The sequence below is a fragment of the Aquarana catesbeiana genome, linkage group LG13, assembly GCF_042186555.1.
Source record: "Aquarana catesbeiana isolate 2022-GZ linkage group LG13, ASM4218655v1, whole genome shotgun sequence".
Lineage (NCBI taxonomy): Eukaryota > Metazoa > Chordata > Amphibia > Anura > Ranidae > Aquarana > Aquarana catesbeiana.
Genome location: NC_133336.1, coordinates 199,031,288 through 199,043,628, shown reverse-complemented (window position 1 = coordinate 199,043,628; position 12,341 = coordinate 199,031,288). Strand labels below are relative to the sequence as shown.

Sequence of the window (12,341 nt, the reverse complement as noted above, 5' to 3'; positions counted from 1 at the left end):
TTTTTTGTTGAATGGGTAGGGGGTACAATGTACCCCTACCCATTCACATAGGAGGGACTTGATAAAGGGGGCTTCCAAATTCTGATAAGCCCCCCGCCCGCAGAACCCTACAACCACCGGGCAAGGGTTGTGGGGATGAGGCCCTTGTCCCCATCAACATGGGGACAAGGTGTTTTGGGGGGATCCCAAAGCACCCTCCCCATATTGAGGGCATGTGGCCTGGTATAGTTCAGGAGGGGGGGCACTGTCTTGCCCCCCCTTTTCCTGAGGCCTGCCAGGTTGCATGCTCGGATAAGGGTCTAGTATGAATTTTGGGTGGACCCCAACGTCATTTTTTTTTCTAAAGGAATAAATGTACCCGTATTTATCGGCGTATAGCACGCGCCGGCGTATAACACGCACCCCAAGTTTAGGAGGGAATTATAAGGAAAAAAATGTTTTAAGGAAAAAAACTTACATTTAAATGCCCATCAATGCAGCCTTGCACAGCTTCCATCTGCATGCTTGTCCAGTGTCATTTGCAGCCTTGCAGTCATTTGCAGCCTTGCAGTCAGCAGCCTTGGTGTCATTTGCAGCCTTGCAGTCATTTGCAGCCTTGCAGTCAGCAGCCTTGGTGTCATTTGCAGCCTTATCAGTGTCCATTTGCAGCCTTGCAGCTTTGCCAGTGCCGATCTGAAGCTTTTCTGTGTCCTTTTGCAGCCTTGCCCAGGCTGCAGTTAAACTGCAGTGACATGTCAGTGTCACTGCAGTTTGAAAATGGCGCCGCCGGCGCCGAAATACACAGAGCCGGTCCTCGGCTCTTCTCGGCGGCTCTCGTTCACTTTCGGCCACTCGTGGATGGGCGTGACTGTGAGCGGGGCCGAGCGCCGCAAATATACAGATAGCCGAGGTGTTCGGCTAGCTTCGCTCACAGTCACGCCCAGTCCCTGTGTCCAACATAGGGCGGGACTGGGCGTGACTGTGAGCAGAGCTAGCCGAACCTAGCCGAGTACACTCGGCTAGGTTCGGGCGGCGCTCGAGTGAAGCCGAAAGTGGCCGAGAAGAGCCGAGGACCGGCTCTGTGTATTTCGGCGCCGGCGGCGCCATTTTCAAATCTCGGTAGGTGGTCGCTCCGCTCAGTCAGTGGGGGATCGCAGGGGATCAGCGTATAACACGCACCCGCGATTTTCCCCTGATTTTAAGGGAAAAAAGTGCATGTTATATGCCAATAAGTACGGTAATTCAAAATTGTTTGCGGCTGTAATGTATTGCCGGATCCCGGCAATATACATAAAACGTCATTGAAAAAAACGGTGTGGGTTCCCCCCCAGTCCATTACCAGGCCCTTCGGGTCTGGTATGGATATTAGGGAACCGTTTTTTTCAATGACGTTTTATGTATATTGCCGGGATCCGGCAATACATTACAACCGCAAACAATTTTGAATTACATTTTTTCCTTTTAGAAATGTCATTTTGCTACGGTACTGTTATAAACACGGGAAAGAGGCGCTACTTTACAGCCAGACTAAGGGGACCCCCAGGCACGATATTTAAAGGAATATTTCATTCTTATTGTTTCACTTTAAGCATTCCTAAAATCAATGCTTTGCATTGATACATGTCCCCTTGGGCAGTACGCAGGTCCCCAAACACTTTTTTATGGCAATAAGTTGCATATAAGCCCTTAAAATGAACACTTTTAATTTTTTACGTTCATGTCCCATAGACTTTAACGGTGTTCGCACAAATTTTGGCTGTTCGCATGTTCTGGTGCAAACCAGAAGCGGGGGGGGGGGGGTATGTTCGGCTCATCCCTTGTAATTAGATATGGTAATAGACCTGATGGCAAAGCCAAGTAAGAAATTAACAATTAGAACACTTTGGGAACATATAATCAGCAGAGTCTGTTTCTGAATATAGTCTTTGGCTACAGGCAGAAATAAGGTAGAGGAATGACTAGATTTCAGTCAGCCCTCTCCCTTTAATCTCCTGACACCACAGCCCCAGTAAGGTGTAAACTTTGAACTCAAGTTAAAGTGGTAATAAACCACTGCGTTTTTTTTTGTTTTGTTTTTTGCAACCTGCAAGGTAATGTCATAATGTGCTAGTATGCATCGCGTACTAGCACATTATGTGAAACTTACCTGAAATTAAAGCCCTCCATTGCCGCGCTGTCACCGATCAGATGGATCTGGAGTGGATCAGATGTTGCTGGCAATAGATGCACCCGCTCATGATGATTCTTTCTGTAGCACAGGCTGCCACCCGGTCATAGCACAATTTACCGGCCGAGTCACTGATTGCAGATCCCGGCTGTGGTACCAAGAGAGTGATCCTGCACCCGCACAGGCCTTATATTACCTCTACAAAACAAAACCAAAAAAAAAATCCCAGCTCAATTCGCCAACCAGTCTGCTACCAACCGAATTATCCTGTCTAACAGTTTGTGTTAAAAACAGGGGTTAGCTCCAAGGCACCCCAATATCTCTGCAGTCCTAACTCTTGCAAATTTTATAAGAGCCTCCACAGTGGAAGCACATGCATTTTAATAAATAGATAGAGGACAGATGAGCCGGAGGTAGCCCACCCCTCCTTAAAGGCACAGGGGCACACTGGACACCCAGCACATAGCACAATTGCAGCAAAGGTGTCGAGTGTGTGCCCTTACAAGTATAACATCTATAACTAACAAATGGCCCTTGCCCCCACCTATAACTGGCCTTCACAGCAAGGAGCACATGGAAGTGCAATGCATACAAAACAAAACCAAAGTAAATTCCTAATTGTACTCATCAACCAGTCTGCTACCAACCAAATTATCCTAACAGTTTGCGTTAAAAACAGGGGTAGGTTAGCACACATTAGCAAATACATGCGTAAGCTGAAGAGCCACTCCAAGGCACCCCAACATTTCTGCAGTCCTAACTCTTGAAATATTTTAGAGCCTCCACAGTGGAAGCACATGCATTCTAATGGACAGCTAGAGGGCAGGTGAGCCAGAGATACCCCACCCCTCCTTAAAGGCACAGGGGCACACGGGACACCTAGCACATAGCATAATAGCAGAAAAGGCATCAAGTGTGTCCCCTCACCAGTATAACATCAATAACAAACAATAACTGGCCTGTAAGGGGCCATTTGTTTCTTATTTTATCTCTCCCAATATTCTATTCTCCCAATCCAGCCAGCTGATACTTGTAGTCCATGGCATCATGATTTCAGTGTAGACTGGGCTTTTCAGACTACATGTCCCTATATCCTTTGCTCCCCTCTGCATTCAGGACATGACAACATAGGATCCAGGCTGAACACTAGAGTGAACAACCATGCTGTAGTGAGTGCTGCAGAGTGTCCCCTGATAGTGCAGGCTCCTGGCTACATCCTCCCCCCACTTAAAATCTTTGGTCCTCCAAAGAGGCAGGAATGCTATAAAGAACTCTTTAGTCAAACTTAATAAAAATATGCTACACAATCTATAACAACATCAACCACAATTTAAGCTTAGTAGATAGTGACGCACTTTTGGATTCTGCTGGAACCATTTATATACATTATTAGTCAAATTATAATCAGGTTGTTGGCAGGCCAGGGGAATTGCTGTGGCCCACCCAGTAGTGTCAGAAGTCGGATCAAGGTCACCCCCAATTGATGGTAGTGGGATCAGGCTTAGAGGTGTGTCTTGGGATGAATTCATCAGAGTTCTCTCCCAGGACTTCATAGTCAAGTCTTTTGGGGATTTATATTCCGCCTCAACCCAATAGGTGACTGACTTTCAGACACGGAAACAGAGTCCATCTTTGGGTTTTCAGCGTCAACAGAGGCACAAGGCTCCAACGTAAAATTGGTAGGTAAGACTGCAGGGTTAAACCCTGGGATGGAAAGATCAGCTTCTTCAGTGGGATCAAAGGTAGACACCTGACCCTCACCAGCCTCTCCACTTGGTGATAGGATCTCAGCTTCAGGGGGCAATCTGGCTCAGGTAGCAGTAAATCTCCGTAAAAAAAAACTAATAAAGTCTTCTACACCACATTCGGGGGGTGGACTAGTGCATTCAACTTCAATCTTGCCAGCCTTCTCAGGATGTGGAAGAATCTCAACTCCTGAACTGGAAGGGCTCTCTCCTGCTGTTTCCCTTTCTGGGACACTGGTCCCCACATCAACCTCCACAGTTGAAGGCCACAACCAGTATTGCACTATTTCTTCATCCTCCCTCTCTTCACCCTCCCTTATCATAGGTGGGGTGGGAGGTTGCTGACTCCTCTTTAACATGTCCTCAATATATTTCATCCTGTGCTCCCTCTGCGAGGGCAGGATGAGTTATTAAACTTTCCCTTGTAATGGTGGTCAAGGAGGGTTGCCAACCAATAATGATCCTCCTCCTTGATGCCACAAATTCTCGGGTCCTTTTGAAGGCTTTGAAGAATGAGGGAGCCCATGCACCGCAAGTTTGTGAGTCCTTGGAGCCACTGAGGATTATAATATTTGGAACTGCTGCATCCCAGCCATGTACTACTCCCAAGGTTTCTGGGGACTGAAAAACCATCTCTTAAGGTTTGATGTATGTCTTTCTCTGCTTCAATGCCTCCAAAACTGCCAGAATGCTCCTCCTCTTGCTCCCTCTTCTCTTGAGTGTTCTGTTGCGTCACAAATCCAGTGTCTGCATAAAAGGGGCCTTGAGAGGAAAGAAAGTACTCCTCTTCCTCCCCCCGCTCTGCCTTGAGTGCCCTGTCCATAATGCCATGCAGAGTATGCTCTAGCAGGAACACAAGGGGGATTGTGTCACTGATGCATGCATTGTCACTTCTCAACATCCTTGTGGCCTCCTCAAAGGGTGACAGTACAGTGCATGCATCCTTTATCAGCAGCCATTGGTGTGGGGAAAAAAAGTCGAACTGCCCTGAGCTTGTCCTTGTGCCATACTCACACAGGTACTTGTTGAGGGCCCTCTGCTGCATATGCAGTCGCTGCAGCATTGCCAAAATTGAGTTCCACCTGGTGGGCATCTCACAAATAAGGCGGTTTACGGGCAGGTGGAATTCTCACTGAATATCAGCCAACTGAACACTGGCTGTGTATGACCGCCTGAAAAGGCTACAGACTCTTCTGGCCTGCCTTAGAAGATCTTGCAACCCTGGGTACCTGTTTAAGAAATGCTGCACCGCCAAATTTAGGACATGTGCCAGGCATGGTACATGTGTCAACTTTCCCTCACACTACACTATACTTACACACTATAACAGCCTTTCTCAACCTTTTGGGAAGAATTACCCTCTTACAGATAACTAAAAAGATCAATGTTGCCCTTGAGAACTTACCTGAGAGGCATAAATTACCCATTGCTCAGGGAACCCCTAGCAACCTCTAGAGCAGTGGTTCTCAACCTGGGGGTCGAATGACGATTTGCCAGGGGTCACCGGATCCCGGGCTGTTCTTGAAGCCCACGCTGCTCTCCCAGCCTTTTTCGCGGCCGCCCAGCAGGACTCTATCTCCTGATTTCGGCATAGGTGTCAATGCTACGAGACACCACAAAGTCGGTAACACTACCTGTGAATACTGTTGCCATTAAAAGTCCCCACTACAGTTCTCAGATCAGCAGATGACCTTGATCAAGAGCACCTAAGTTGGCTGATCAGAACTCCCCCCCCCCCCCCCCAGCACTGCCACCGATCCCATCCCCCATCAGCACTGGCACTGCCACTCATCCCAACTTCCCGCCAGCACTGCCACCCATCCCATTACCCCCCCCCCACACACACACAAAGGAGTAAGAGAAGGAATAAAAATAGAGAATACATGGGAGGGAGAGGAAAGAATAAGAGAAAGAACAAGAAAGATGGCTAGAGAGAGATGGGCGAAAAAAACCAAGTAATTAGCATAGAGAGGGATAAAAGGAGAACAAAGAGAAAGAGTGGTACATCCTAAAATGTACCATAAGGGGTTTTAATACTGTACAAGTGGAAGGGACTCAGGGAGTGCTAAATGTCCATGGATTAGGGGCAGTGGTATCTCCAGCTTTCATATTTGGGGGGGCACATGGGGGGACAGGGACAAAAGTTGGGGAGCAACTATGAAATGCAAATATATATATATATATATATTATATATATACTGGGGCCCTTTACTACGATCCCACAACAGCCCTTTCACATGTTGTGCAGTGAGCTCCCTTCCTACTTTATTGGGCCCCCCCCAGGGTGGCAGAAAACAAGAGATATATGTCACCAGCATACCAAAATATAAGGGTCCAAAGCAGTGGGAGAAATATCAGGGTTGCAAAGGTTGTCTTGCCACCGGGCCCTGGTGTTCTGCCACTGTGGGGTTCCCCAGCCTGCTCTTGCTGTCCTGCCCCTGCTATTGACAGCGCTGGTCTGGCATCTCTTGGAATTTACAGGCTGGTTCTCCTGTCCTAAGGACGGGAGAAATCAGTCTGTTTTTTCAGTAACTGAGAGTCCTGGTGGAGTCCTTCCTGCAACTCGCTCTTCTCCCTGCCAATGAGGATGCAGGGGAAGGAGCAGATCGGGCAGCCGTGGTTGTGTGAGTGCTCGCATTATGCAGTGTCAGCGAGCAGAGGGAAGGGGGAGGAATCACCCGCAGGAGCTGACTGGGAACGCTCTCCCTCTTAGACATTGCCTTTTTGTAAAAATAAAAAAAATATTTTTTTAAATTGGGGGGGGGGGGGGGGCACATGGTGGGGTACAGCATAATGTTGGGGGGTCAGGGCCCCCTCTGCCCCCCCCCCCAGGGATGCCATTGGTTAGGGGCACAAATTACTTGTCTTGCCTTGGGTGCTGACAACCCACGCTACGAAAATAATTTTACTGTTAGGGTCCCCACAACTTGGGAAATTTTATCAAGGGGTCACGGCACTAGGGAGGTTGAGAACCACTGCTCTAGAGGAACCCAAGGGTTCCACAGAACCCTGGTTGAGAAAACCTGCACTATACTAACACTCTACAAGTGAACACACTAGCACACTAGTAGCAAACAGAACCCTGCTCTATCTATCTCCACTCCAGCAACACTCTGCAAAAGCTTCCTTTGGGAAGGAACCTTTTATAGTGTGGGGTGGGACTATGAGCATTAAGCTGTGATCAGTGGCGTTGGCAGGGGGCTGGAGCCCCAAGTGGGTCCCCAAAAAAGCCCCGGGTCTCAGGCATGCACGGTTATATTATTAGCCCCGAGCCCGAGAGCCGCTGGCAAGCGGGTACCGATCTGACCAGAGCGCAGCCGAGTGACATAGCAGGTCCTGTCTTCTGGAGCCTGCAGTGCCTATAATGGATGTCCCACTGGACCAATGCAGGGACCAGGGGACATGTGACGTCCATCATAGGCGCTGCAGGCTCCAGAAGGCGGGGATTACAATGCAGCCGCCGCGCCACTGTCAGAAGATCCCCACTCGGCGCTCGGGCGGGTGGCTCTTCTCTCCTCTCCTTTCCTCTCGTGTGTCATGGCTCTGGCTGCCTGGAGTGCCTGCTGTCTACTCTACGGGTGTGCCACACACTACGGCTGAGCTGCAGGAGGAGGTCACGTCACCTGAAGTCAGGTAGGTCAGTGTGGGTCAGTCAGGTCAGTGTGGGTCAGGTAGGTCAGTGTATGTCAGGTAGGTCAGTGTGGGTCAGGTAGGTCAGTGTATGTCGGGTAGGTCAGTGTATGTCAGGTAGGTCAGTGTGGGTCAGGTAGCTCAGTGTATGTCAGGTAGGTCAGTGTATGTCAGGTAGGTGAGTGTAATGGTCAGTGTGGGTCAGTGTATGTCAGGTAGGTAACACACCTTCCCCCCCCGGTGCTGGACTTGGACTTCGGGTACCTGGTTTTTGCCACCTAGCAACGCCCCTGGCCGTGATTAGACAAAGTCATCATCACTTTGTCCAATCAGGACTCTGACAGTGCTCTGTGCCCTAATTGGCAAAGACTTTATCCAGGTAGGGCCCTAGAATGCACTGTGCAGCAGGCAGTGCATTGTGGGGTGCTCAGCGGGTGAACATTCCGCCAAGCGCCCCGCAAATTCAGGTGTTGGCCGAACGGGCGAACAGGCGATGTTTGGGCCGAACTTTTGCTTGGCCCGAACTATTCGCCCAACTGTATATAAACAGTGTACTTTGTTGCAATTTTGATGACTTATTGTAGCACTAGCACACTTTTGATGTTTTGCTAGGTAAATGTAGCTAGCCCTACTATAATCAGAGGTGCAGGGGTGGATTGCTTAGGGCTGCTCAGTTTTTCACAGGCTGCTGCTCTGTTACTTCCCCATGTTTTCTTGAGAATTCTAGAACATATAGGGAGGAAGTACAGAGTCTGCAGCCTGAGTATTTAAGGAACTCCAGCCAATACCTGAGGAGGTGTGCCCAGAAGGTAGTGAGAGAGCACATAAATAGTCTGAGGCCTGAGCAGCAGGGGCAGTGTTCCTGTGTCCAGTTCTGCAGGAGGAGACCCCTGTGCAGGGGCTCTGCCCCCTGGGGCAGAAGTCTGGAAGAAAGCCAGCCAGAGATCAATTTGGTTTAGGAGAAGCACACTGAAGAAAGCCAAGAGGAAATTGTGAGAGAGAGCACAGCTTTCCTATGATGGTGTGAGTCTACATCTCTTTCTAGGAAGAGGCTGATGAATATCAGCAGGAGGAAACCAATGATCCAGTGGCTATGTGAGTAAATAATCTTCAGTGCTGAGGACCAGTGACTGCGTCTGGAAGGAGTACAGATCACCAGTAACATAGAGATCCAGTGGGACATTCTTTGTTTTGTGTCCAGTGCAGTCAGAGGTTCTGTGCAGTAAAGCCAGAAGTGGAGCATTTTAGGGGTATCCCATGTTCCCCATTTCTATCCATGTTCATCATTCCCCAATAAAAAAAACCCCAAAAGATCCCCTCTAGAATGTTCTTTGGAGCCAATGGAAGAGTGCCGGAAATTCTGGTTTTGTGCTCTTATGCCGCGTACACACGATCGGACTTCTCGTTGGAAAAAGATATGACGGCTTTGTTGGGATTCCACTCAAGTTTGCCTTGCATACACATGGACACGCAAAAGTTTGCTGAAGTTACGAGCCGAGAAAATGAAGTTCAATGCTTCTGAGCATGCGTCAAATTGTTTCCGAGCATGCGTAGGAATTTTGCGCGTCGGAATTGCCACAGACGATTTTCGGATAGGAACTTTTTCCGACCGAAAAATTAAGAACATGCTCTTAATCTTTTGCTGGCTGGAATTCGGCCAGCAAAGGGCCAATGGAGCATACACAAGGTCGCATTCATCGGTCTTTTGTGGGCCAAAATTCCGATGTGTACGGTGCATTGATGCCCCGATTGTGTACGGGGCATTAGGGGGAAATAGGACTCAATTCAGCAGTGTCTCTTTAGGGTGTACATTACATTATATAAACATTTTTCTGTGTTTGCAAAAAATATACATTTTATAAATTTTTATTTATATGACAGGTGACAATACAGGTGCCATCGCTGGGATCATAGTCTGCATATTCATATTCATATTCATAATCATCTTAATATGTGTATATAAAAAGAAATGCAAGGTAAGTTGCTTTTTTTTTGCTTTTTTCTAATCACAATTTTATTATCTGTTCTTGGTTTCTGTGCCACTAATGAATTGAATGTAGTCATTATTAGTAGAGAGATTTTTTATGTGTTACTTGTCTTGTCATCTCCGTCTGTTCTTACAATTTTTACATGGTTCTACCAAACATCATGTCTCTGAATAACTCTACCTTGGACTTAGGCCTCTTTCACACGGGGACTGTCCTGTTGCTGTTAAAAGCATGCTTTGTTATTTTGAAATTCTAATGCCCCGTACACACGGTCGGATTTTCCGACGGAAAATGTGTGATAGGACCTTGTTGTCGGAAATTCCGACTGTGTGTAGGCTCCATCACACATTTTCCATCGGATTTTCTGACCCACAAAGTTTGAGAGCAGGATATAAAATTCTCCGACAACAAAATCCGTTGTCGGAAATTCCGATCGTGTGTACACAAATCCGACGGACAAAGTGCCACGCATGCTCAGAATAAATAAAGGGATGAAAGCTATTGGCCACTGCCCCGTTTATAGTCCCGATGTACGTGTTTTACGTCACCACGTTTAGAACGATTGGATTTTCCGACAACTTGGTGTGACCGTGTGTATGCAAGAGAAGTTTGAGCCAACATCCGTCGGAAAAAATCCTAGGATTTTGTTGTCGGAATGTCCGAACAAAGTCCGACCATGTGTACAGGGCATTAGTCTTCAGGCACAGCGATCACTTGCAGTTGTACATTGCGATTAGCAGCGATTACATGTGTTTAGCTGCGTTTAGCTGTGGTGGAACATTCTTGCCATTTCTGATGTGCTTCCTGTTGTTTTTCTTTCTTTGTTGACTCATCTATCCGCAGGTGAAATAGTACACTGCGATTACCTGCAGTTATGTACAGATAGCTGTGATAAATCGGTCCTGGACCCAATCAAATTTATTTTTTCTAACCACACAAAACCCCATGTAACAAAACCGTCGCTAAACGCAGTGTGTGAATGGGGCCATAGGAAAGCATTATCTTAGTTTAGCTGCGGTAGATAACTTCATCTATCCGTAGCTAAAAGCTGAATTCTATCCACCCGTGTGAAAGGGGCCTTAAACTCATTTGTTTCAAGCTAGAAATATGGGTGCTGCCATTGCTGGCTTTTTCAAAATGTTGACTCCATGTTTCATCCATGGCAGGTTTGCCTTAAGCTAAGTGCTGTGTCCAAGGCCGACCATTTACAGCTATCTACAGATAAACGCACATTGCATTTTGCTTCAGATAGCTATGGTACGTTTAGCAGCAGAAAATGACACACTTCCCCCTTTTCTTCCTGAAATGTTGGCATTTCTTCTCATGTTGGTTCTCAAACATCCTAATTTTAGTATTCATTCTTTGCAGACGTGGTCTAACATTAGTTAGTAAGCTGTCAAAGGTGGACACCGACATTCTGCTAAAGATGTAAACTTTATTGATATAGGTTCTGATTTACTTGTACATCAGGACAAAATATCCCCTAGTGAGATGCTGGGATGGTAGGGGATGTACCCATCTTCACTTCATTTGCCTCTCTATCTGCCTCAGGGCCAGTTCACACCAGAATGTCGGTGTGGGAAAAGTGCGTTCCATGCACCTTTCCCACATCGCAGATGACTTTACTACCCTTGTATGCAGGTGCCTATGTATTCTTAATGGCACTGCAAACACAGGTCGCAGTGCGTCTGCGCGTACAAAGCCTCGCTGCCCAAGCCAGGGTCATTTACTGTAGCACCCTGGAGTTTACTCAGGGTTGCTCCTCACAATTTACTCTCCAGGAATAGTCATCTTGGCTAATTGTTAGAGATCAATTGATTTCTCCCTAAGTCTGGCCTTGTTGCACTTTTCTCTTCCACCGCTAGGTGGCCAGGTACCTGGTGGTATTAAATACGAGAAGGGCAATGTAAGGTCAGATTATGGGTATATGGGGTATCTCAGCCTGTGGGCAGGGGTTTTCTTGAATTCCTTGGCCTGCTGGGAGAACCTATATATTTGGGTGGAGTCAGGTCATCTGTGTTCTGTGCCACCTAGATGGCTGTCTGGGTGGACGTGTGTTGTACTACCCAGGCTGCTAGGCCGGAGATTGGGCCTATCCCGGGCACATCTGGCTGCTAGGCTGTCTGAGGGCCTACCCAGAAGCAAGAGAACAGCGCAGGGTTGGGATTGCGGCTTGCAGTCCAAACAGAAGTGACGGTTCTGCCGAGAACCTATTGTGGTCAGAGGTAGAGGGGATGCTGTCGCCACTAAGGGACCAACTATCTTATTACCAGGGACCGCAGTGAGTAAATGAAGCAAGTACCGGAGCAGCATTCTCACCAACCGGGGATGGTGAAGAATCTAGAAACTTCAGTGGGTATCAAGTCAGGGACCCAGCCAGCGGAGGTGACGCTTGCAGAGCAGCCTTGTGTGTCAAGCCAGGAACCAAGCAGGCCAGTGGGGTGAAGCTTGAGAGCTATCTGGAGTGCCAAGCTAGGGACCCAGCAGAGAGACGGGGGTGACGCTTGAGGAAGATACCACCGTGAAGATTGGAGGAGCTCAAGGAATTCAGTGGCAGTGAATCGACTAGTCTAGTCTAGTCTAGTGAGAGACCGGGAGCTCAGTCGGCTGAAAAACTACAAGGAGTGATTGTAGTGGAAGTGAAAGAACTGTTACACTTTGTGTTAGGAACTGTTAAAGTCTGTTGCCATAGGAGACAGCATTCCTGCACATGCAGATGTGGCATCTTGCTGGATGCCTTTTCCTGCATGGCTGTCCTCCTGTTGAAGTCTCGGAGTCTTGCACTTGCAACTACCTATAGGGTGTCCTGTCCCTAACCCTCTCTCCCTCAAA

General features: G+C 47.8%; 1 protein-coding gene across 1 annotated transcript in view; it reads left to right on the top strand.

Annotated features, from left to right (window-relative positions):
- The window catches only part of LOC141117607 (uncharacterized), a 116,185-nt gene that overhangs the window by 55,712 nt on the left and 48,132 nt on the right, over positions 1 to 12,341 (top strand). The window contains exon 5 of the mRNA XM_073610540.1: positions 9,403 to 9,497. Within this exon, the coding sequence (XP_073466641.1) occupies positions 9,403 to 9,497 (95 nt within the window). The remainder of the gene's footprint in view (positions 1 to 9,402; positions 9,498 to 12,341) is intronic.